General features: G+C 44.0%; 1 protein-coding gene across 6 annotated transcripts in view; it reads left to right on the top strand.

The window, feature by feature from the left end:
• EFCAB7 (EF-hand calcium binding domain 7) overlaps window positions 1-26,478 on the top strand; it is a 1,178,320-nt gene that overhangs the window by 1,072,092 nt on the left and 79,750 nt on the right. For all 6 annotated transcript variants that reach the window (XM_069642000.1, XM_069641997.1, XM_069641998.1 and 3 more), the window contains one exon: window positions 15,253-15,360. In XM_069642000.1, coding sequence (XP_069498101.1) covers window positions 15,253-15,360 — 108 coding nt within the window. The remainder of the gene's footprint in view (window positions 1-15,252; window positions 15,361-26,478) is intronic.

Raw genomic sequence — 26,478 nt, 5'->3', positions numbered from 1 at the left:
GAGACACCTAAGCACTACAGGAGGCTATTTAAACCACACCCGATGGATGAATCTTGCTTTGCGTTATTCTGCATCCTCTGCAGCAGAACGCTCATCGTGTCTTCTGCATCTGATCCTGGGCCTAAGGAAAAAGGCTTACCATCCTGAATCCAGTCTTCAGCAACACCTATAAAGACAAGAAAGAACAGGTTAGCATTATGGTCTTCAGTGACAGCTCTTCACTTACCTGGTCCATCGGCTGTCACCAACGCCTCGCGCCGCATTCCGGCATCTGAAAGACAAAGGCTTACCTACTCTTCGTGCGCTCCGGAGGTCTTCACACTGCATTCCGGCATCTGAAAGACAAAAGCTTACCAACTCTTTGCACGCTCCGGAGGCCTTCGGCGCTGCATCCCGCATCTGAAAGACAAAACAAGTTGCGTTTAAATACATTGGGGAACTTTAATACTCACGTGCCATTACTCCTTTCCACATCTAACCCAGTGGGTATTCCGGCACCCTGCAGCCGCTCCGAACTTGTACCTGCAAAATAAAAAGACAGTTAGAGCGCATCGTGAAGCAGGCAACAAGCGCTTACTTACGTGCTTCCAGGCGCTTCTATTCATCACACGGGCTCCATCTTCAACTCACTTCAGCCCGTCATCCGCCATCGCCAGAACCCTGCAAAACAAGAGACATCATTACTAAAGACTTTAAAGACATTAGAATTACTCGAAACTTACCGTTCGTGCAGTAAACGACGGACAGCAGTCCTCTGAAGTCAAGAGGCCTGCTCGCCTTATCCAGTGAAGAAACTGGTTACAGCACCCTGCCCCGAGGCAGATGAAGAGCACGGCGTTCACTTACCTAAGGTGAGAGCGTTAACCTTTGGGGTTCTACAGGAGAAGAGAAAGGGAAGAAGAGAGAGACATTCAATAACCCAGTTCCTTAATCCCATATTTTCTATCTGCAGACATCTTACCCTTCGAGTCAGACGTACAGTGCACAGAGGTCCAGCCCAAAGAGCCAGCCGTGTGTTACACATCACCTTTGAAGATACGGTATACGCCCAGTCAAGACCGGCGCCTCTACGGGAATCAGGTGAGCGTTGCAGCATACCTATCAATATATAACACCAAGTTGAGGATGAAATCAATAAATTATTAAAACATGTCATAGAGACAGTGACAGGACCTACTCCGTAGGTGTCACCTATAGTACCTGTACCGAAGAAATCGCCAGCTGGTTCCATCAGGTTATGTGTGGATATGAGGAGAGCAAATGAGGGCATAGAAAGAAAAAGACAAGCACCGAGAATAGCAGATATGATTCACCTCTTACATGCAGCCAAATACTTCTCGTAATTGGATCTTACAAAAGGATATCATCAAATTGAAATTGCCCCAGAGTCCAGGTACATTACCACCTTCATAACTCACCTGGGTTTATTCCAATACAAGTGACTCCGTTTTGGGATCTCATTGGCTACAGAGATTTTCCAGGAAGAAATTCATAAGATCATCCGCCATGTCCCAAACTGTCTGAATTACTCAGATAATGTACTGGTTTACGGGAAATCTAAGGAAGAACATGATGCAGCTCTCCATAAAGTCTGTGCAGCGCTTGAAACAGCAGGTCTTGCTCTTAATCGAGCAAAGTGTGACTTCCAAAAAGACACTCTCAGGTTCTTTGGACACATATTTTCAGAAAAAGGAATGAGATTGGACCCCGAAAAAGTGGTGGCTCTCAACTCCGCCCAACCGCCACTTTACATATCAGAGCTACGATCTTTTCTTGGGCTGGCTAGCTATTGCTCCAGATATCTACAAGATTATACAACAGTAAGTAATCCACTAAGTCTACTCGCACAGAAAAACCAATCATTCGATTGGTCTCCAAATTGTCAAACTACTTTTGAAACCATCCGCGACAACATCACAAAAGCAGATCACATGGCATACTTTGACGCAGACAAGAAAACTGAAGTAATTGTTGATGCCAGCCCAGTTAGACTCAGCGCCACATTGACGCAATGCAACCCTGCAGAACCGAGTGAAAGATTTGTAGTGGCTTATGCAAGTAAGAGCCTTACAACAACAGAGGAAGTCTATTCCGAGGCAGAAAAAGAAAGCTTAGCAGAGCTGTGGGCCTGAAAATACTTTCATCTCTTTTAAATGGCAAAGCATTCCCCATCATCACTGATCACCAGGCACTTCTTACAATTTGCGGTGACCCCAAGTCAAGAATGCCTCCAAGAATAGTAAGGTGGGGACTACGCCTTCAAGATTATAAATTTATCATACACCGCCCAGGAAAGGAAAATAACCTGTTAGACTACCTTTCATGACACCCATCAGGCCCAGCCCGCACCTGTCCATCCATCGCAGAGAACTACATCAACTACATCATCTTCAACCTCTGCCGGTGGATTGGGCGACCATAGGTAAAGAATCAGAAAATGATAAAGCCCTTGCTATAATTGCATACGGACTGACAGAATGTCACATGCTAAACAACAAGCCAAACAAGAAGAGACTGTGAAAGATGATAAAGCCCTTGCTATAATTGCATACGGACTGACAGAATGTCACGTGCTAAACAACAAGCCAAACAAGAAGCGACTGTGACAGATGATATCAGAGTATTGAAACTTGTAAAGGAAGAGCTGACAGTAGTTGAGAACCACATTGTAATGAAAAGATCAAAAGTTGTCATACCATCCTCGCTATGTGAATGTGTTGTCGAGCTAGCACATGAGGGTCACAGAGGATTAGCTTCAACTAAACGTCTTCTGCGCGAGAAGGTCTGGTTTCACAGGTTAGATACTCTGGTGGAAGAAGTTGTTGGTAGATGCATCTGTGCGAACTAGTGGCGCCCCAGCCGCACCCCAATCACTTACAAATGTCAACACTTCCCGGAGTTGTCTGGGAAGAGGTAACAGTCGATTTTTCTTTTTCTTTTTTTTTCTTTGGACCACTACAAAATGGAAAATACATAATAGTACTCATTGCTAAACATTCTCGGTTTCCAGACGCACAAATCATTGATTCAACGTCAGCAACGTGCGTCATTCCAGCGTTAGATCGAATGTTATCCAGTTATGGCATACCAAAGGTCCCGAAATCAGACAATGGACCTCCATTCACAAGTCATGATTTTGAGAACTTTGCCAAATACATATGGTTCCTACACCGCAAGATAACACTGCGATGGCTTCAGGCTAATGGGATCATTGAACGATTCATGGCCAATGTCAAGAAGTCCCTACAGATAGCCAATCTAGTCCACAAACCCTTTGAGCAAGCACTATATCAGTTGCTACTTGATTATCGTCACACCCCTCACCCACTAGAGTGAGCCCGTCTGACCTACTGTTTCGACGCATCATCAAAACACGACTACCAGAGAGTCAAAGTCGACGGCCCGTCACACCCCTTGAACAACAAGACCAGGATCGTGATCAAGAACAAAAAGAGAAGATGAAGGAAAGGGCTGACACATGAAGGGGAGCGCGCAAGAGTGTGAGGTAGATCTAGGAGACCAGGTAGTGATGTGCCAGCCAAGGGCCCGGAAGGAAGATTCGACATTTGCTCCAGAAATGCTGATAGTGACTGCCAAAAAAGGCAACATGGTGACCGCAAGTGGAGATCGCCAACAAGAGGTTACAAGAAACTCTTCTTGTTTCAAGAGACTCATGTCGCATACCTGAAAAATGGGAGCTGTCAAGTGACGGTGTTGATGGGTCATTTTCAGATAGTGAACCCTCTGAAGATGAAGAACAGCTTGGAGGAAAACAATCACCCGCAGAAGAACCTACATCCAATAGAAGACCTCAAAGCATCTGCATAAAGCCCCTCAGTCTGATTGAGGAAATGGGGTAAAGCTGTACTATAAAAGGGGGGAGATGTCACATAGTAACGTGACTCTTGTAGCCATCCCACATCGTTATGTGGGTCGCTTTCAGTTCAGGCCACAGGACTAGAGGGACTTTGAGCTAGGGAAGGGGGCGGGTACAGAGGGGTCATGTGGGTCGGGGTTTGGCAGTGTGCCACCTGAAGTAATAAAATAAAGACGTGTAATTGACATCGCCATGTCTGCATACTTAATAGCCCTGTCAGGGGCCCAGCTGATGTTCTGCTCGAGAGAGAGCCCCTTGCACTGCCTGCTTGAGGGCTCCGACACACTGCATGTCCTTTGAAGGTGTGTTGAAAAACGATTTTCCCATTTCAGTTCCTTTCTCAAACATGACCTTTCTCAAAATAAAGCAAAAGGATTTTTCCATTGTATTGCCATTGGTTAATTTGCAGTTAAATCTGATGTAAATTTTGACTGCCAACTTCAAAATTCTACCTGTCTGTTATAGTATCTGTAAGTTCATTAGAAATATAAGTAGTCAATTGGTGCAAGACATTTGAATTTGTGATATTGTGTAGTGCCACAGTATTGGTGGTTGAGCTTTTTGGTTGCTAGTCACTTTTGTCAAACCTAATATATATATTTTTACTATACATTGGCCTGGTTCCAAGCTCCTTGGGGGAGTAGAGGGTATTTGTTGGGGTGGTACGAGACGGGTTGGGGGCCTCACTAAAGTTGAATCTGTATAAGCGTTTTGGGTGCGTGCCACCTTGCTTGGGGGGGGGGGTACTCCCTGAGTTGCAAGTGACGACCTAATAAACTGCAACATCATCCTCACTCATGAGCCTGGTATAACCACTAAATGTAAAGTATAACCCCATAGTTGGTTCTAGTAACCATATGTTATGTAAAGCCTCACGAGTGCTGGAGTCATATGCCAGGTGCCGTCTCAAATTACTGTGTAATGGCATCCAATCCCTAGTATAGTCACATGTCCAGCTGTTGCTATTGTATACCAAGTACAGCCTAAAATTTATCATTTTGGCATAATTTGCCTGATCCATAGTCAGGAGTATCCAAGTAGGGGCCACCACCATATGCCAAGTCTTGCCTCAAATAGTACAATAATGCCATCATGCAAAATTGTGCTGGACCCTCTGCTTTAACTTTATTGACGCAAAATCTTTTGGGGGGGGGGGAGTACTGCTTATTTCACTGGATGCAATAAATTAATCCGTAGATTTGCCCCATTAGATTAATTATATTGAGAGCATTGGATGCGATAATTCTGTTTGGAAGTCTTGACAATGTTTTCTAATCATGACCTCTTGCTTCATGATCTGATATCAGCAGTGGTCCCATCCATTCTTAACTGGGGGAGTTCCTTTTACCTGCAAGAACAGCCACCCAAAGAGTACCACAGGAATCCAACTGTAACCCTGACCCTTTAATATTTAGTTGAGAGGACAGATGATGCTACATAGCAACCAGACACTGCACTAAAGTTCCTAAGCTATTGATATGCATATCTATGTTTGTTTAATCCGAAACAGTGATTAATTCCCTGCAGTACCTAAAACATGAAAGTGGTATACGAGGGGATTCGTCTTGAGAGCCCCAAACGCAGAAATCCTGGTTCTGGTAGAAAAACATAGCCCTAACGAAATTATACCTTTTACCCCCGCCTACCCTGTTTGAAAAATACCAGTAAAACATACTGGGAGCAATATGTGAGTCATGGCATGCTGGCTTCAGTCTTGGTGCATAGCTCCGCGCTAATTTACCTATTGGATGACATTCCTTCCATTATTGTTTAGTGACAAACATCCAAAGATGGTGGATGCCCGTGTTTGCTCATGTGTTGATTATGTCAGCCTATCAGTGTACCAGAAGCAAACATTACAAAATTGCTAAATCGTGTGGTAATCATTTTCAAATCGAATATTATTGTACCCAATTTCAAATCCATATGCTGTGCCGAGGATTCTCAAATTCATTCCTTCCTCATAAATGCCTCGGATACGGTCAGGGTCTCTTGCTGCTATTGACCCCCAGATCACAGGGAATGCTTCTTGGAAGGTCATGATTTTCTCTCCATCAAAGGGCGTATGTGTAATAAACTCCTTGTTTTGGGAGATTTTAATTTAATTTCTGGCATGAAAAAGCAGATACCAGGACTTCCAAAACCTTATTGGTGCTGCTATTCGGCCATGACCTGACCTCCCACACTCACGCCATCTCACATGGGTGAACATCGTCTTGATGTTGTTTTCTCTAGAAATATAGACCTCTGCTTAACCTCCACCAGCCCTGTCTTTTGGAGTGATCACTGTGATTCATGTTGTGCATACTCATAATTTTATTAGAATGGAAAGTCAAATAAAGCAACAGATACATAAAGCACTCCCAGAGATCCCATGTGAAGGTCTTATTTCAGCCTTACTTCCTTGTAACACTGTTAATCCAGTGGTCCATTTGTTTAATGAATTTCAGTTCTCGTCCCAGAGGATTATTGATAAATTTGCTCCCATGTCCACACCCCAATCGGAAAAAATGTGGTAACTCTTGGTAATCCTTGGATCTAAAACATTTTAAAAAGAGATACTGATCCAAAGAGAGCAAATGGTTTAGGGCTAGATCTGCTTCTAGCTTAGCAGCAGTTTGCAAAGCACTTACCAGCTATAAGGAAGAAATAAAATGGCAAAAACTGTGTTAACACACCTGCATTCAATCAGCAGCTAATACCTCCTCTCCACTTTTCTCAAATCTGAAATCTTTCACTAACCCCCCTTCCTCGAGTATATCTAAAGAATTATACCGTCAGTTCATCTAGCTAATGAATTCAATTAATTATTTATTGGCAAAATCATAACCATTTAAAAAAATGAGTCGAAAGACATTATTTATACAGTTCCTCTGGAAGCTTCTCTGACTGACACAGTTCATGGCTTTGTCTTTTCTTTTAAAGAAGTCACCACTAAGGATATGGGCCAAACGTGCCAAAACTAAAGCATACTCAGTCTTGTTCCAATGTTTTGCCTGTCTTGATGGCAAGGCAACATTCGTTAGCTCTCACGGTCATCTTTCTCACCTCCTAAATCTTTAATTAACACAGGGAATTTTGGCCTCAGATCTTAGGTTTACATGTATTACACCATTCCCAACTAGAAGTAAGGCACCAATAAAGCTTCACCTGAATCATTGATATTCTTTGAAATGCAATGCCTAAGAAAGTGTTCATCCCCGCCTTTCAGTCAGTCTTACATTTTCTTGTGGTTTGAGCATTTTGATCATGCAACTGGTTACATACAAATACCAGCGCATAATGTAACTACCTTTTGAATTTAATAAATGTATTGATGTACACTTGTTTTCCTTAATTGTCTTGTTACTTTTCATGCTCCTTGTGCTTGCAGAACAATTGTTCCATGAAAAGAGTCCTTTGGGAGAATTGACAATCCAAAATTGGCCTTCAAGTTTATCAATTTAAAAATATCTGTGAACAGGATTGTCTTGTGATGTAGTCAATCTGTTCTCTGTAATTTTCGGATGATCGCTATCTAACCGCTAGTTTCTTCACCAGTTTTGAGCATTTATTCAGTGATTTTAGTTCTTTCACTTAATTACTAAATTGTGTAGATTGTTATTATGTAGACACTGTGAGAAACCTGAGGGTATTCTCACTCCTACTCCTCTTGGATCCTCTACGTGGGCGGCCAGGGAAAGGCCTTTGATTTTAGATCCTGACCCTGAGGGCGGAGAAGCGAGGGAATATCACCTGGGTGGAAGGTCCTTGAGGATGGGGAGTGGGGTGCCCTCAGGCAAGAAATGGTATCCCCCCCTTCCCTATAGGCAGCCAACCTAGCCCTCCCCCAACCTTTATGGGTTATTGTAAGTCAGAGGGTCAAGGACTGTCATGCACTCACAAAGCAGTGGGCAGGTCCTTTGTAGTGTGACCAGAATTCTGACCTGACAACCTTGATGGTCTCCTCAAAAGAGGGCGACCTCTCCCATGAAACACTGCCCTGTCTGTTTCAGTTGGGCAGACAATGCTGAGGTTCACATGAAAGAGCAAATACCACCAGGTATATGCCAGACTCTGGGGAAAAAAGAACAGAAAGGGTTAGCATGTATTCTAAACGAAGGTATATTGAATATGATACTAGGAGGACTAACCTGGGGGAATCCTGGTCAAGGATTTTAATACGATGTGAAAGGACGTCTGGTGGAAAAGTTTAGTATAGGGAGGATATGAAGGTAGAGGCAAAGGACAGAATTGAAAGGGGCCAAGGATATGATGATGTTTAAGGAACAGGACCTACCCTGGTTGACACAATGAGGTGACCAGAAGCTTGGGAGTGAAAGTGAGCCTAGATGCTAGCTGTACAGGATGTAAGAGTGAGTTAGTATGGACCTGCTCCCGGGCGAAACGGGGATGCACTCATGACAAATGGAGACACGGTTTGCGTGAATACTGAATAGCGTTCATGGAAGTCCAGTGCAAAACATAATCTCCAGTCAATCTTACTAAACAAATCCAATACTTGACAATTCCCCATTTGTATCGCGTGAAGTGAACAGATTCCAGCAGTAGTACAAATTAATGGAAAATCGATCTCAATCCATAAGCTAAGGCGTAGGTCTGTCAACAAGCGGGCAGGAGAAACAAGGACTGAAGGGTAATCCAAATGCAGTCCGATACCACAGAAGCAGGTACAGACACATTCAAAACAGAAAGATACGGTACTGTGGATAGCAGAGGAGAATAGTCGGGAACAATAGCCGGGGTCAAACAAGGAAGTCAACAGAATACGAGGAACAAGGAGTAAACGGGAGCATACGAACTTCAAATAGAAGCGCCAGCATTTAGCGTCCATCCCCTTTTAACAATCACGGCAATACGCATTCATTTACCGCTGTGCCTCCGGTTACCTGGACAACAGGGACGCAAGTGATGTGGACGTAATCTGGCTAAACGTTCCTGGTATTGGCGTAGCCACCATGGCAACTGCCAGGAACGTAGGAGAGGGCACATGGAATACTCTGTTTGCGCAGCGATGAATGTTCACGCCTATGAAATGACAACTGAGACGCGGAAGAGGCAGCTGAGAGAAATTAATACTAAACTATTTTCCCACTGTGGTACTAGGATGAAGAAGATGCCTGGATTGTGTTGTGAAGGTCTGGCATGTCCCCTTAATCATAGTCAGGCAAGTCTCATTGAGAAAGCACACCTGCAACCTGTTAGAAGGTTGCAGGTGTATACAATCAGGAGGGGAAAGCAACACAGAGGAGCAACCGGGAGGCCTTTGCGGTCAGCAGGGAACCTTGTTAGCAGAGAGGTGAGCCACTGGAGGGAACGGCTGTGGGACGGCCCATGGTGTGGAGCACACTGAGGCTCTGGGGACTGCAAGAAGTGGTTTTAGACAGCATTGCATGGGAGCTGGGGCTCCGTGGAGCAGACTGACTGCCGAGAAGGGAGCTGTGAAGAGGCTGCCCCTTTCCCTTTCATTCAGAATGCTTATTTCCCTGTTTCAAGAAGCCAGCACAGAGGTGCCTGAGGGGCAGGAATTGGACCCCTGACAGCAGAAGCTGCAGTTTGTGTGCACCCGTGTGGAAACCTACTGCTGGTGAGTTTGTATTAGATAAAGAAACCGGGCGCGCAAATGACTGGCCACTCACATTGTGGTAAAATACTTTGTATCAGAGAGGTCACGTGTTTCAGGAGGGCACGTTTTTGAAGGTCTCCGTTCTCTGATCATTTCCATTGTTGAATTTTAAAAGCCCAAGAATACTTTGTGCCCAAGAATACTTTAAGAGTGGTCTCTTAAAGAAGGTTTTTCGAAAGGTTCAGAGTATTGGGAAGTTCATTTAAAGTGAAACGCATAAATATTACCTAGCAGACTCAATGAAAACTAAACCTTTAGCCAATCCAATAATTACTGAATACTGAATTGAACAAGAACTTTGTAATGAAACAACATAACCGCATGGTGAATTCAGAAGGGAAGGGAACTGTGCAAATTAATAAAACCACTGCAGATTGACTTATAAACGGAATGGAATTTTCAAGCTAAACCAAGCCACTGCATGTTGCATGTATTCTGAGTAAGCTAAACATTACCAATGGTATGGAACAAAAAGAGCAAAAAGGGACCAAATCAAATCTGGAAGTTAACCCCATGATATGATTAAAGGAAATAAAACTTTATGGGTCACGGGAAGAAGGAGAACAACCAAGATGCCCACCTGTTTGTGAGGTCTTGGGGAAGGGGAACCCTGATACTTGAGGAACTACCATTGTAGTCTTGAGGGTGGTGTCTCAAGGCCATTTTTTGTTTTTGAACTGTGTTGCTTGGAATTTGGTGAAGGGAACCCTGAGGATTATTTACGACTGTATCACCTTTAATCTAATAAGGTGATTCTGAGACTTTGCGTAGAACTGTTTTTCAGTTGGGGAAGGGAGCTGAAAGGAAGCTGCAAGCTGGAAGAAGCTCAGAACGTTATGGTGAACATTGTTTCTTTAGTTGCTGACATCCCTACACATTGTATAGCTTTAGCTTTGAGGGAAAGTATCGGTTTTGGACACAGACTTTTAAGTTGAACTCTTTGACTCAGACTTTCCTTAATTTTATTTAGGTAGGGAAGTCCTACATTAGCATAGGGCAAGTTAGGCCTTTCTCCATCCTGACATTTATGTTAATAAAAGTGTTCTACTTTTGAACTTGAATCTGTTTTCTGTGCCTTGCTTCATGGTGCCTTAACAACTCCCTCATTGTAATCACTGATTTTTGTTTCTTTATCAATTGTCTTTTTTGACTTCCTTGGTTTGTATTATAACTTTGAGACAGTCTGGATAAACCCCTCCTCTTGAATCTCTCACATATGTTTTCTTTTCTTCTGCTTAGTGTAGTCCTTAACTATGCTGCAGGTCCATCTCGCTTTTTTTCACTTTCCACATGGAATATTCCACTTTACATTTAATGCATGAAATACCAAATTACATGCAGCTTTTTCAGATGAATTTGTGGCTCTACGCATTGTTTTGATCTTTACCATCAACTCTTAAGAATTATATTTATTTTTTAATCTATTAATATAAAATAAAGTTTTTCTAGTTGGTATTCAACTGTACCACATAATCTTTCAATGGTTTTATGCCACCTTTCTGCAATAGGACCACACCGTAAATAAAACGGATCTGATGATGAGATGATCCAGGTTTCTTTTTGTTTCACCGTTTTGGACCATGTTTACACTGTTGATGGCCCCATTGTCTTTGAAGCCATGCTGTGACTCGAATGAAGCTAAGGACACTTGCAAAATGTTCCCTTTTTTAGTTTTTCCGCATCAAGAATGCAACAGGGAAGATAGTTTATACTGTTGAACACTGTCTAGTACAGTAATCATTCAACAGAAAATGTTGAATACCTTTCGGTATCTTTGGTTTTAGATACTATCCTAGCTCCGGAGATTTATTAATAAATTTTAACATGAGGATTCCAAGATAGCGATTTTTGGAACAAATTTAAGTATGGGAGTACATACCCTGTTTTTTCATGTTCCTGAATGAAATGTGCCATAGAAGGATAAGCACGGAAGGATTCTAACGTGTTTACCAAAAAAAAAACTTGTCTGGAATGTATTAATTCACCCAACTGAGGATGCCAACTACTGTAGATGGTTAATACCAAGGTAGCAAAACCTTACTATCCGTATCCAGTAAGGATATAGGGCGATAATTCCTCAGTTCACACCTCGCACATCTTATGAATGGGCACAACCCAAGCAATATGCCATGATTCAGGAAAACTGCCTAATTACACTATGCTCCTAAACAGAACAAAAAGGACATTGGCCCAAGTAACAGGGTCGGCTTTCAAGGTAATATTAATAAACCAATTAGGGCCTGTAGCTTGAGACGCTTACTAGAGCTAATCACTTTCCTAATATCCTCCACCTCTATAGGTAGACACCAACTCAATCTCTCAGAATGTAATCTTTTGAAGTATTCACAGCTTCAGAGACGGAATCCGTTAAATACAAGCTTTCATAATACTCAGCCCAATCAGATTCAGTTACGGCATTTATCTCCAAAGTAATAGACAGAATATCCTGTTCATTTACCAGAGCCCAGAAGGATGCACCATCTCTCTTAATAACAATATTTAACATACTCTGCATTATCATGCAGTAACTTTACCTTCAATAATTTATTATAGTTCCTGTAACATTGTTTTACCAACCTAGACTCCTTCTCACTCGTTGCTCTTGAACTGCCAGAGTTTTTAATCTTTCTCATGCTTTTCCTCATTTCAAATTTTTTAGTGGCCAACTGTTCATTAAAAATATGGAATACTTGATTCCTCTTGTGACCAATACCGAAAGCTCTGAACTTTTTTCCATGATAGCCGTCAGAAAAGAATCAAAGTGATCCACATTGAATACTCCTAGTTTCCACTCAAAAGTCGAGCTATTCATGATGCTCGTAAGCACGTCACTCAATCGGTTAACATTAACGTCAGTCCAGCTAATGCGGTTTTGCCACAGTGGAGCTTTAAGTTAGTAGAAACGCCCGAGAACACATTGCAAAAAACTACTTTAAATGAAGCTCTTAGGATCGAGTGGTCACTCCAGGAGTTATTGAAAATAGAGAAGTAATTACAAATCTGAAACAAGGCATGGTCCATGAATACATAGTCTAAGGTTGATTTACAGTTACCTCAATGCCATGCCGGTTGTGCCAGTGCCCCCCCCCCTCACATGGCTGTTCAACAACTGAAGTCCTTCTGAAGATAATGCAGTGTACCACTTCTTTCCAGGAATTGACTTGTACTGGTAGGACTTCATATCCAAAGTATAATCACACATTTCCCCTTCATTTGGTATAATACAATTGGAGTTTGTCGTCTGCTAAGAATATGACCTTTGCTTTCCTCACTTTGCCAATTTAAAATGATTTGAAAAGCAACATTCATAAATACTTCCAAATGACCCACCTCCCTATGCCAGTAAAGGTTAATCAAGAGCAACTCCAACTCGCTTCCAGAACTTGATAACTTAACCGCTTACATGCCATAGGGAAGATTAGGGATCACTTCAGCAGTGACTTTATACCCAGATCATAAGGCAATGATAAGACCACCAGTGTTTAGCCCGCTGCGACTATGTTTTGCTGCTTGAAAGAAAATCTGATAGCCATCCATTACTGGTTTTTCTAGGAGCCAGGATTCTTGCAAAAATATGCAGTTCAATTCCTTTATTAAAGGGAGAACCTCAGGATTGCTAAATAGATACCTGTTCCCTCTTGAATTCCAGGACACCAATTTCAGTTAATCTATTCCATCAGTCAACCTAGGCTCATGTGTAATATCATGAATCCCTCGTCTGCCATAATTCCGGAGTAACACCACACAGTCCACTTTCATTTGGTTATTCTTATTCTGAAAACCACTTGCTCTCCATTTCCCATGTTCACTGGAACTCACTGAGACTCTCAGTGGGCCCATGCCATCACTGTCTCCCAACATCCAGTCATCTACATCACATTGATCAATGGCAAAACCCAATTTCTCCAATTTCATTCATTCTGCTAGAACCAGTGCCATCACTAATCTAGAGGCGAAGAATAAAGTACACCTGTTTGTTTGGTTTCTATCAAGAAAAACACCCTATCCAAATCAGCTGATGAAAAAGTAGCCAAGGCAGGAAACTCAGAAGATTGAGAGGATGTTAGTTAAGCAATAAGCCCCGAGATGGAGGGGCATTACCAAGTCAGGTAAAGCCATGGGGCCCATAGTTACAGATCCGAGCGAAGCGAGGGTCTTAATGAAGGCCCCCGGGGCTTTACCTGACTCAGTAATGCACCCGCGTCTCGGGGCTTATTGCTTAACTAACATCCTCTCCAAAAATAAAACGTACCTTCGTCCCTGCCAGGGGACGATGGAAGCCTCCAGCTGTGTGGAGGCGCAGAGTCTCCACACTGATGGAGGCTGCCATCGTCCCCCCACCTGGGACGCAGGAGCAAGAAGGTAAGTGGGGTGGGGTAGGGAGGTGGGAGGGGAAGAAAAAAAAAAAGCTTACCCGAGGCCCCAGTGGGGGGCCGAAGCAGCCTCTCGGCCGTGGAGAGGCTCGGAGCGGGGATGGCCCCGCTTCGAGCCTCTTCATTGGCTGAGGGGCTGCCACGCCCCCTGCCCCCGCCGAGGACAAGGCAGCTGGAGTCCCGGCCGAGAATCGAAGGATTCTCGGCCGGGTAAGGACCCAGCGAGAGCCAATAAGAATGTGTGTTGCATTCTGCTTGACTCTCGCCGGGTACTAATTTAAACATACTTGAACATTCTCTTCATGCAGGCTAACTAAAAGTAGCCTATTGACTGCCTGTGAAGGTTTATTGGTATTCATGTTACCGTTTCGATTACTTTTGTGACCCACTTCCAGTGAATCTGAACTCCTAGCGAACTTCAACACACTAAATGGTTTATCTACTGGCTTGATTATATATCAACCATTTTTTAATGAGTCACCCTCATTTATATGTCACATAGGATTATTCACTACACAGTTCACAATGTCCGCCCTCCTACTGCGATCGCAATTGGACTCCAAGGAAGCCCTCGTCTGTCAATTTTAGAGCACCACTCCTACCTGGCAAAACAAGTTTTTTGCCAATTTACTCATTTTACTTTATATAGATATATGTTCATTTTCTTTAAACCTCTTTTCGACTTGGACCATCCAAACAGGTGGCTTCTCTGTTGGGAGGGCCTTTCGGGAGCAATCAACTTCTAAAATTGAAAGAAAAAATGTGTATCTTCCAATGACTCAAAAGCTTGTTTTCTCTTTAATTTTCTGTTTGTAATTGTTGTATTTAAATAAGAGTAAGGAAAGAAGAGAAAACATTTCAATTAGTTTAATCAAAAAGCAGTTGTAAACTGTTCCAGGGTTCAGCTTTGTGTCAGGCATTTATTTTATGGCTATCGTTAGGAGGAGGGTAACTACTGTTTCTGGTTTTCTCCTGTTTCCCCACAGCAACTGCTATATATCCAAAGCTGTTTACTATCATGAACTCAGTGTATGTTAGCATATTCAAACTACAGTGTATAGCTTTTGAACATAAGTCAAGTAAGGTGTTTTGTTCTGTTTTCTGTGGTAGGTCGAATATATACAATCACTGCACCCCGCCCCAGGGGTTCTCGCTTGTTGGTTGTAAATTCAATGAAAACCCTAGCTTCCAGCTGCCCTCTTGCTGACTTCCTTGAACTGGGTACCTGCATGTCCTTGCCATTGAACAGTTAGAGAATTGCTCTCCTCTTTGAAGGCTGATTTATTTGGCCTAGAATAGACAAATCTTCAGTCTGCTGAGGCTAGATGCTAGAGAGCTATGGGATATACTAATTGTCTCTTTATTTTCCATCGCAGTCTGGAAATCAAGTGATTGTGCGAGTCAACAACGAGCAAAGCAAAAACTGTACAAACAGTCGTGGACTTGATGTGTTTGCTGTAGAAGTGCCACCTAAAACAAAGATGGTAATAGAATTTCTTTTTATTTTAATAAAAAAGCAAGTCATATTTTATGTTAGTTATGTGTTTGGGCAAATTTTCAAATTGAAAATATATTGCATTATGAAAAATGCACACGCATACTTCGGAGTAAATTGTTAGGATTACAAAAACCTGGACAAGAGAAATTGAGGCACTACACAAACTCTGTGCTCTGCTTGTAGTAATCACACCATACATAAATTAGCCTAGTATGTGAATTACCTCATTGCGGAAAAGGAGGAGAAAGGTGAATTGGAGAACAAAATGAGGGTGAGATGGGGAAAGATATGAAAAGGGATATACGATTTTTGAAGCTAATGCTGAAGAGCGGTTAAGAGGAACACAGGGCAGGGGGCATAAGTAATGCATAGATTGTAGAACAGAATAAGTGAGAACAATGCAGATGTGAGGTTTAACTTGAGGAAGAAAAGATTACAGTGGCATGCCAAATTCTGAGGAGAAAAAAGAAAGAAAATGTGATCTTAAATATGACTGTAAAATTAAGGGGATAGCATGGTGACATTTGGGAATTAGTGGGAACAGGAGGCTGATATGTCATGTCAAAAGTTGAAGTCAGGTAAGATGGATTGAGCAAGAAAAGAACAAAGAAACAATTGTGAGGAAAAAGCTAGTAAGAATGTGGGATAATGGATAAGAAAAGGGACAATGGGAGATAGAAGGTAAGGGACTGTTCAGACGGAGATGTGTCCAAGGGAAAGTAGAAATATTTAAGATGAGTGATGAGAGCATAATGTATCTGGATACACTTAGAGACATGTTTCATTTTTATACAGCTTTCTCCATGTGATCCATGCCACAGAGGCGCCAATGATTTCAATGCTAAAATGTTGAAAGAATTATTGTCTTGGTAAAAGAAGCTATTATTATTATTTTTATTATTAGGATATTTACCATCATAGGGGGAAGAACACAGTCAGGGAGGCAGGGACAAATGGAGCCGGGAGCTAATAGGTGAGGGTGGGCAATTGGCAGCATGGGGGAAGACAGTAGAGAGCAGATCACCGAGGCTCAGGTCGGGTGGGGGGAGGAAGTTCAGGGTGTGTGGGTCTAGTTGTTAAGGGGGAACAATTCCTTGAACAGGAAGATCTTGAGCTCTTTCCTAAACTGTAGAAGTGATTGGGCAAGTCTGATGTTGACGGGCACGAGGTTCCAGAGTCTTGGAGCGTAGACAGAGAAGTTCTGTCTTCTGGTTCTTTCCATCCGCACTGTTGTAATTCAAATCTGCACATGTCCTTACTTCTGGTGAATCACAGGCCTCTGGAGATGCTGAGTTTCTTCGTTTGGTAGCTTGGGGAATTCAGGATGACGGTCTTGTAGAGGATGTAATAGGATTTGAAGATTATACAGGCTTGCAATGGGAGCCAGTGCAGTTCGATGACGGTCGGGTTGATGTGGTTGAATTTGCGGACTCCTTTAATGAGTCTTGTTGTAGCATGCAGGACACATTTCAGGTGTGCCAGGGGAGTTGCCGGAAAGGCCTTCCTAAAGGGCATATACACCATCCAGGTGGGAGAGGAAAAGTGCGTGGACAGCAGATTTGAAGTTGTTGTTCTCTGGGGTGAAGGGCTTGATTTTCCACAGGAGAGAAAGTTGGTACCAGACAGTTTGACTTCTTTGCTATGTGTTGTTTGAACATGCAGTGTGTGTCAATGTTGAACCCAAGGGACTTGGCACAGTGGGCTAACTAGGGTGTGAATCCCTCAATATTTCATATCAGAGAGCCAGGTCTGGATGTCGGGTGTTCAGTGTTGTTGGTAGTTAGCCTTGGAGGGGTTGAGCTTCAGGTAATTACTAGATATCCAGGACTGGATAATGTGACGCAGGCCTTGAGCCTGTGGATATCTTAGTGGGAAGATATCTTGAGGTAGATCTGCGTATTAGTGAATATTAGTGAATGTGGACGAATGTGGATGTTGTGTGTGGGAGGGGAGGTTCAGAGTTGTTGAGATTGAAGATCACAGCAGACAGAATGGATCCTTGCGGGACCCCACGGGTGATGGGTAGAGTTGGTGATCTGGAAGAACCCATTTGGATGAACAGTTGACAGTTCGCAGGGTAGGATTTAAACCAGCTGAAGACGATCTGGCTGATCTTCATGCAGCGATGTAGATTGTTGATGAGTGTCTGGTGGCAAACCTGTGGTAAGCAAATATTCGAAATAGTTGGTGTCGCTGATTAATGCTTATTTCAAACTTTTCATTATTGTTCCATTTCACGCATCTAAAGAATGATTCACTCAATGGATGGAGCCTAGAACAGACATTTGTGTTCCCTCACTGCAAGTCCTCCCTGCCCCCGCCCCCGGTGGTGCTCCCTACATGATGAACAGCAGTGCTTATGCAGCGGACTGCCTGTAGCGGGCAGCAGCCTGTAGAGTGGAGTGGAGTGGAGTGGAGTGGAGTGGAGTGGAGTGGAGTGGAGTGGAGTGGAGAGAGAGCAATTTAGGAGGAGAGCATCTGAGTCTGTAAGGCAAGCCCTGTCTCAGTTATGTTTAGCAGCTGCAGCACACAAAAAAACCTCTGTGGCGACGTGCGACTGGAGAGATGAATGCAATGAGGAAGTGAATGGTGAGAGGGCAGAGGCTGACCTTTGCCAACTGGCCCAGAGGCAGTTGGTGAGAAAGAGCAGTGTTAGGCCCTCTGGCGAATGTCCAGCTACTTGGTGTCTCACCACCAATATGATGGGTCAGGTCACTGCAAGTAGTGGGCAAGGAATGCAGTGCACTCTGGGGACTATGGAATTTATTTATTTAGTACATTTATAGGAGCGCACAAAGCCCACAGGCATCTAGGTGCTAGTTGCGATGCACTTTGGCAGGAATACTCACTTTGGACTAGTAGGGTGTGAGCGGAATATACATCTAGTCTGAAGATCAGTGAAGTTAAGCTGCTGATGGGATGCCATGAATGGAGAGGCCTTGGTAGTTGGTGCCCAAGCTCTCAATCTGTATTGCATGGGATCTCCCTGCTATAACACTTGAACTGGTGACTCGCTGAGCTGAAGAGTGTCCAAGGCATGCTGACTGCTGCAGGGGCTGAAACTCATTCCACCATGGGCCAAAGCTCTGATAAATCACTAATGTGAGGTACAGATACATATTGGGACCATCATCACCTGTATAATTAACTAATCCACCATAGTAGTGGGTTTATCTGTGGCCTTATAAACTGTATCTGCCAACTTGGGGCATTGTAGCTTGACCATCAAAAGGGGCACTTCTAAGGCGTGTGCTGGTTCTGGCAAGTCTGTCAAACTTTACTGTTCTACATTTAGCAACTGGAGCTGTTTGAGATGTATTTGTGCTGCAGCAAACACGTCTGAGACATTGGAGTGGGGCGCAATGACTGCTAAGGCAAGAATAAAGGGAAGCCAAATCACCCTCAAAGGTAGGTGACATGGGCAAAGCGACAAGGCGTAACTCCCAGGCGGGGTTATCAGGATGACATAAAGCTACGGTCAGTCCAGACACCTACCTCCACCAAATTTTTAGACTGAAACATGTATACCTTTATTATGTTACACATATAGGTTTCTAGCAGTTCAAATAAGTAGTTTGCACCTATACACATTATATTCTAAGAACAGTAAATGTCTTCATGACTCTCCTCACCCCAATACTTTTATATAGGCCCACTATCACGTACAAACATCAACATAAAATAATCAATGGGGGAGAACAAGGGAACCAGACAGCCTAATAAAGCAGGTAAAGTCCCCTGTGGCTTGCACACATTAGTACATATAGGGTAGGTCCAAGACCAGATGGGTTGACAGCACCTAACACATATAGGCAAAAGGGTACCATACATTTTAACCGATGGGTAAAATAGCCCTAAATGTTTCCAAGGCCAACACCATGAACTCACATGAAGTGTGGCCCTCTAGGGCATATTATTCAAATAATCCAAATTCACATAGCCCAATTAAGACCAAGGATAGAGGATGGAAAGAAATGTATACAAACAGCACAATGCCCCCAAAAATCAGAATACATTTTAGACACTTACTGCTACTGGGAGAAAATGGCGACAGTCAGCAAAATCAGCTGATGTGGATACAGTTTGACTGGACAGGAGAGCAGCACTTTAAAAATGCATTTTAAATGTACAGGTAAATGATAAAATTCCAATTCTTGGCCTAGTAATCCCTGATCCTCTTGTGGACCCAGGAACAATGGTAAATACCCTCAAAGTCAATTTAGGATAGTTCCAGTATAAGTCGAGGGTTCCATACAAATCAATGGGACAAAGTCAGTAGCCCATCCGCGTATGTGGGGAAAATGAAGGCAAATCTGTTTTTCCCGTTGGTCCGGATTCTGCAGCAAAGAACCACAAGGTGGATGAGAGGAATGCCCAATGAAGAGGTCCAGGGGCATGCAGAGGAACCAGATGCCCCAGAGGTTGTAGGAAAGTAGGAGAACCCCAATAGGAGTCAATGGGAAATGTGGTTCAGACTCGCCTCCAAAGAATGTCGACTTTGGACCAGAGGGATCCCTGAGTATCTTAAATAAGTGCCCACCCTAGGACTTAGTGGTCAATACTCACAGCAGAGGTTTCAGTGAAAATGGCTCCAGCAAGGCAAAATAACCGAGGTAATTACAGGTGTCTTCCTAGGGGTGGTATACAGGGATCCGGTGCAAAGGGACTTGAACCCTTGTAAATCAACATCCCAGACAGATGAAAGGTTTAATAAACATCTTTCACGCAACAACGACCTTCAAGCAAGGAGTGAATAATCCAGCAAGGAAGACTTTGGGAGGACAAGGAACCCTGTGAAGATGAACCCCGGTGACTTAGTGGTCAAAGAATGGTTGTAGCCAGCATAAATCTATTCCAGGTTGGGTATAATGGTTGAGGATGACCCAGGACGTCTAACGGAGCAGATGAGGTGGGTGTTGGTGTCCCAACACCCTACAAGGAGGCAGCAGCAAGGTGGAAGACCCTGGCTGTTCAACATGGGAAGTGGTGTTAAACGTCCCTCAAAACAGTTCCAGCAGGGAAAACTCAACCCAGCACTTGAGGGAAGGCAGCAGGAGAATTCAGGAAGACCACACTGGACCCCAAGGAGCTGAAAACCATGACCAGACTATACCCAAACACCTGCACCCAGCCAGTATCTCCAGGTGAGGATTACAAACGGAAGGAAAACTCCTTTAGTAAATCGAAAATACTTGTTTCTTCCAAGATTCAGAACAGGTGACATGAGAGAGAGGTATTGGTCAACCAGCCCATTAAGTACCAATGCGAACGGTGTCTGGCAAAAGGCCAGCCCACCAGTTACTAGAGGGGGCTGGTGGAAAAGGATCAGATGACTAACCATACTGGTTGGTCAGTAGGACTGCCACTCAGCCTAGACTAACTCCGCAGGAAGTGAGAGGGAGAGCCCAGGGATCAACACTTGTCTAAATTAATTGGAGCCAATTTTGTCTCACAATGAGTTCTTGTAGTCAGCACAGCCAATTTGAGTGTACCTTGTGGTTGCCCTGAACAACAAGAGCCCTAAAATATAAAATGGCTGAGGGCAGAGTCAAAAAGATCTATTGGGCTTCCAGTGCAGAAAAGTTACGTGCACAACTGGTGAAGCCAAAACTTAAATACAGTTTCTCCCATCCTACTCCCTAAAACCAATGTAGTGTGATATAATCACCTGAGGGCAAAAATGGGGTGTCTGAGAGGCACCCCTGGCTCTTGGCGCCTTATGGGTGACCCAATTCCCTATACTTAAATTAGGCAAAAAGGGGTCCAATGGTAGAGAGACTTTGTCAGTGATCCTAGCAGGGAAGAAGCAAAACGTTGAATGGCACTAGAAAGTGACCCTAGAATCCCAGTAATATGAATTCTCTCTTAACAATGACTAAGATCAGGAAAACTACAGGAAAATGTTTTAGACCAGTTTGTGTACAGGGCTGTGGAATAATAATAATAATTGGGTATTTATAATCGCCTATACATAATGTGTTTCGAGGTGCAACAAGGCAAGAGAGTGGGGGAACAGGGAGGACATCACAAAAACGATCCTACTAGTCCTTGTGACTTTCAGATCGTGCAGGTGAAGTAAATGGGAAGTGCAGGGGGGAGGTGAGGTGACGGGGAGTGCCGGTCACGGTGAAAGGGCCCATGCGAGAAAGCGAGTTCCAGGGGAGGCCAGGTGGACAGAACCAGGGGAAGCGGAGAGAGTGCAGGGGAAAGAAGGTCCATGGGCTAAGTGCGAGGTAAGGGGTTGAAAGGGGCACAAGAGTGCAGGCCCAGCCAGGCTAGTGCAAGGGAGGGTCCCGGAAGGACAAATGCAGGTTTAGGGGGGCGAGGGGTCAGGGGAAACCAAGTGCAGAGGCAGACTGGATTAGGTAGGCCTGGTGCCCTGTAAGATTCTGAAGGAACCAGGCAACAAGTCAAGAGGCAGATGAGAACATTAGCAGGGGAGGGGAAGAGGAAAGGAAGAAGAGAAAAGGAAGGTATTGAGAAGCTTCCGGTACTTAATGAGATCTAGCTCAAGTCTGTGAGGGGCAGGGAGGCCATTCCGGAGGGAGGCACCTGCAGAGGAGAGAGATCTACCCCACTCTCTGCTTGGAAAAGCATCTGATCTGCAAAGAGTTAGAGCTAGACGACTGAAGGGCTCTAGCAGGTAGGTATTTAGGGAGAGAGAGTGGGATGTAGAGGGATCCCAAGCCCCATAATGTCTTGTGAAAGATGCAGAGGGTCTTGCACTTGATACTCGCAGCAACTGGGAAGCAGTAGAGAGAGTTTAGGGCTGAAGAGATGCAGTCCCTGGACTTGAGGCCAAGGATGTCTTGCAGTCCTGTTCTGGATTAGTTAAAGGCGGCGAAGGAAGGAAGGAGTTAAGCAGATTGAGGAAGAGGCTGTTGCAGTCGTCTAGCTTGGAGAGAAACAGAGCTCTGAAGACATTGACCTTCTGGTGAGGAAAGGGGGGATGCCTTTGCAAGATTTCTGCAACTGAATAGGTGGCCCTTGGAGCTGTGAGATGATGAGCATTGTGCTCCAAAAGATCAAGCAGAAAATTAAGAGCAGTTACACTATAGTTCCCAGTCAGATGAACACCATCATCTGTAGGGCAGAGTATCCCTGAACCTGTGGGGGGGGGCATGTGTGGGCACACCAGAGAAACTGAGAGAAGTGTTGTTGAGAGTGACATCATTCAGATCAACAAAACCCACCTACATTTGGAGCAAGATGACACATTTCTGATGGAGAAGAAAGAAGATGTTGAAGGACTCTCAAGCAGAAATAGCGTCTGTTAAATGGAAATGGCGAAAGAGGTCCAACTACAAAGTGGAAATATGAAGGCATTTCAGGAGAAGCTATTACCCCAAGTCAAAGTGAATGCGGCTCCCCACCGAGTTATTGCCAAACTGTTCAACTATTTATTTATTTATTCATATTTGTTGAGCGCACAGCAGCCTGTAGGCATCGTGGTGCTTGTTACATTGGTGCTCACAGCTTAGTTACATACATAGATACATACAACGGCCCAGTGGCATTGTGGCGGTGTTACAGTGGATGGGGATAGCATTGCTACTTATAAATACATATAGGTATACTAGAAGAGGGTGGTATACGTCTTAACGGAGTGTAACAAGTGGGTGTTTGAAGGTGAAATACAGTTAATTGAAGAGAGCCGTTTTGAGATTTTTGCGAAAGGCATGGAGAGATGTTTCAGCTCTGAGGGCCGTAGGTAGTGCATTCCAGAGCTTGGGGGCAAGATAGGGAAATCCAATACCTCCAGCCTTGGCCCTGTTGATGCGTGGTACAGTGAGTTGTTTAGCATAGCATAGTCTAGGAGGCCTAGTGGATTGAGCTCTGGTTAGCATGTCTGATAAGTATGTGGGTGCTGAGTGGTTGATGCATTTGTGTGTGGTTGTGAGCATTTTGCATGTGATGCCGTCTTTGACTGGGAGCCAATGAGCGGTCTTTCTTGCTTGTGTGATGTGGTCTCTTTTTGGTATACTAAGAGCAGCTCTGAGCGAGTTGTTTTGGGTGTTTTGGAGTCTTGCTAGGGTTTTTCTGGAGGTGCCGGCTAGGAGAGCATTGCAGTAGTCCAATTTGGCTCCTATAGTGGCTCTGGCAATGGAGAGGCAGTTGTCCTTTGTTATAAACGGTTTTATAGCATTGATCAGTTTCGTGCTCAGGGCAGAGGCCGAGACAATAGCGCTAACTTGTTTATCCATGGATAGCGTAGCATCAATGTGTACTCCGAGAATTTTAATAGAGGATAGTATTGGGATTACACTGTTGTCGATACAGAGGTTAAGGTATGACGAGTCAAGATTGGCTAGTGTGGACTTTTGCCCAAGAATGAGGATTTCGGTCTCATGAAAGCGATGCTGGAAGACAAGCTGGAAAGGCCAGAAGCCAGATTCTAAACCACTGTGATAGTTTTTTCCCCCCCAGATTTTCGCTTGGGAACTCAGACCCAGAAGTCAATTTGATGCTGTGAAATGACCTTCAAGGGAAACTAGTACCAGAGATAAATGGATAGAAAGTTTGGGCGGCACCATTACTGACACAGCTTGGGCACACACATGTGCCAACCTCAGGCAGATAGAAATTGATGTAGCACTGAAATTTAAAAGACTGCTTAGTTTAGGTAGTATTGGTTCCACTGCAAGGATGTTTGTCGCAGATCTGCTTCAGTATGCCACATGGTGGTGCACATGCTCTGTTTGGACAGTGCTGCGGGACCGGGTGGACAGGTTTTTGCATTTGCCTGTCTAGCAGACTCTATTGGTGGTGATCCTTGGTCAGTGCCCAGCCCAGGGTGCTTTGACTCTTGTCCTGAATCTTGTTTTAACAGTCTGAAAGAGCAGCAGCAGGCTAGATGATTGGATCCAGGACCATGCAACCTTATCTGCTAGAGAAATGTGGTACCAAAAACACCAGCATGCTGGGAGAATGTGAGAGGGCTCGGCTGGCCTTCAATGAGCTCCGTGTATAGCACGATGACTGTTCTCCCACCTTCTTCTAACAACGGGTTCCTACCACAGCTACCATTAGTGCCACTGATGCTGTTTGCAGATGTCCTCGCCTTTGTGTGACCTTTCATCTCCTCCTTTCCTCACGTCCCGTTCTCCCTTTGATAAAAGGATGCCGATACTCTGTGGATATCGTTGCTTTGTACTATTGATAAACTCGACGTTTTTTTCACAAATAACAAAATAAAAACCCACTGGTTAGAGAAAATTGCAGATACCGTATCCTGTGTAAAACAATGTTGATCATTTGACGATAAGCTAAAGGCCTATGGTGGAGCAGACTTGGATCCGTACTGCTGGAGTCACACTTTCCAAATCTAGGGGAGAACATCATTGTATCTATAAGAAAAAACATCACCACAGGTAAGTAATCTGTTCATCAGGCGCAGAGGTAAAACAGCTGAGCAAGCAACAACTGAAGGTTTATCACAGTCACAAGGAAAATTCACTCCGAATTGGAGTTAGTGGGAGATGGGAATTGATGTGCTGTGGCTATTTTGTTGTGGTGTGCCAGTCCTCGCTCTGAATACTGAGTACTTAGCAGATGCGTTATATGTCTGCATCATGGCGGCAGACACAAGATCGTCAATGGCATTGGATGAAATAATGTGGGCCGAAAGGCGTCTTGCTTGAGTGTGAAGTTACTTTCCGAACAGCGGCTTCAGTACATGTAGTGGAGTGTAAAAAGATGCCTTATTCACCTTTACGTCACTCCGCTGTGCAAAATGAGTAAACACTGCCTGATATTTACACATGGCAGACAGCTTTTACAATGGATTCCTACAGAATTCGCCTGCTTTTTGCGGGTGCAAAATGCAGGCTGGTTTCATAGGAATCTGCAGCATTTGCGCCAGCATAAAAATGCATGCTTGTGCAAATACTGGACTACTTGCATGGTGGATGTCACAGATGGCTGACAGGATTCACAAATGCTCTGCAATGGTTCAAAGGTTTTTTATTTGTTTTCCAATGGACCCTGTGGCCGTCCTCTCTGTCATCTAGTAAAGCACCTCCTTCCTAACCCATGCATACTGGACCCCAGTTTCGTAGATACTGTATATTGACCCCTATTGTCTAAGTTCTGATTTCAGCAGGAGATGAAGACTTTAAGGCTGCTCGCCTTTTCTAACTACTTCCCCTCAGTGACTCACTGTACTGTCACTACTTTATCTAGTGTTTAGTTATTTCATGGGTTAATGGGATGTGCCTTCCTGACACTCTGCCCGGCTCAATCACTTTTCTATGACGGCCACGGCTTCCTAGCCCTCTTGGTGTGAAGTAAATAGGAGACGACCCAAGTAAGCTTTGTATACGCTTTAATGAAAGGCCACAGAGGGTGGGCTGCTATGATAGGAATGAGTTGAACACTCTGTGTGAGAGCGTTCAACTCCAAACATTCCACACTGACGTAAGGTCAGTGTGTACATATTATGACATCTCCCTTACAAGGAAGAAAGAAAGAAAGGGAAGGAAGGAAGGGGGGGGGAGAAAAAGGAAAGGAGGACAATGAAATATAACTGTAACACTTTCTCATCGGAAATATAACTGTAAGATTTCCTCATCAGAGGTTTCCTCTTGACAGTAGACTGCAGTGCTTCGTGCATCAGTAATAAACGTAGTCATCGTTATCATTTCGGATGGTTCTCCGGTTCCTCTTAGAGAGGCTGACTGTAGGTTCAGAGGTCATGTCACTGTTCTCATCACAGTCTTGTTGATGTGTGTCTTCTGGCTGGATAACCTCTCTCGTTAGTATGTCCTTACTTGTACTGGGCTTTTTGTGGTCTCTCTCTATTTTCACTAGGACATTGCCGGACCACTTCTTTCCATCCTCCAACAGTACAGATTTGCCAAAGCATCTCACTACCCTTTGCAGGGATCTAAAGCGGGATTCTCCCTTGAGGATCTTCTTGGGTTCTTTAACACATACCAAATCTCCTTCTTGAATTACCATCTCTCTTACTTTGTTTTTTGAGTCGTAGTATGTTTTGTATTTGCTCTGTTTCTCTCTTACATGTTCCTGAATGTGATCCATGTCCAATCTCACCTCTCCATTGTACATAAAGATCCAGGCTGGTCTGAGTCGATTGCAGGCAATT

The sequence above is a fragment of the Ambystoma mexicanum genome, chromosome 1q, assembly GCF_040938575.1.
Source record: "Ambystoma mexicanum isolate Mex_15411 chromosome 1q, UKY_AmexF1_1, whole genome shotgun sequence".
Classification (NCBI taxonomy): domain Eukaryota; kingdom Metazoa; phylum Chordata; class Amphibia; order Caudata; family Ambystomatidae; genus Ambystoma; species Ambystoma mexicanum.
Note: the sequence above shows the minus strand (reverse complement) of the source record. Positions and strands in the feature narration are given on the sequence as shown.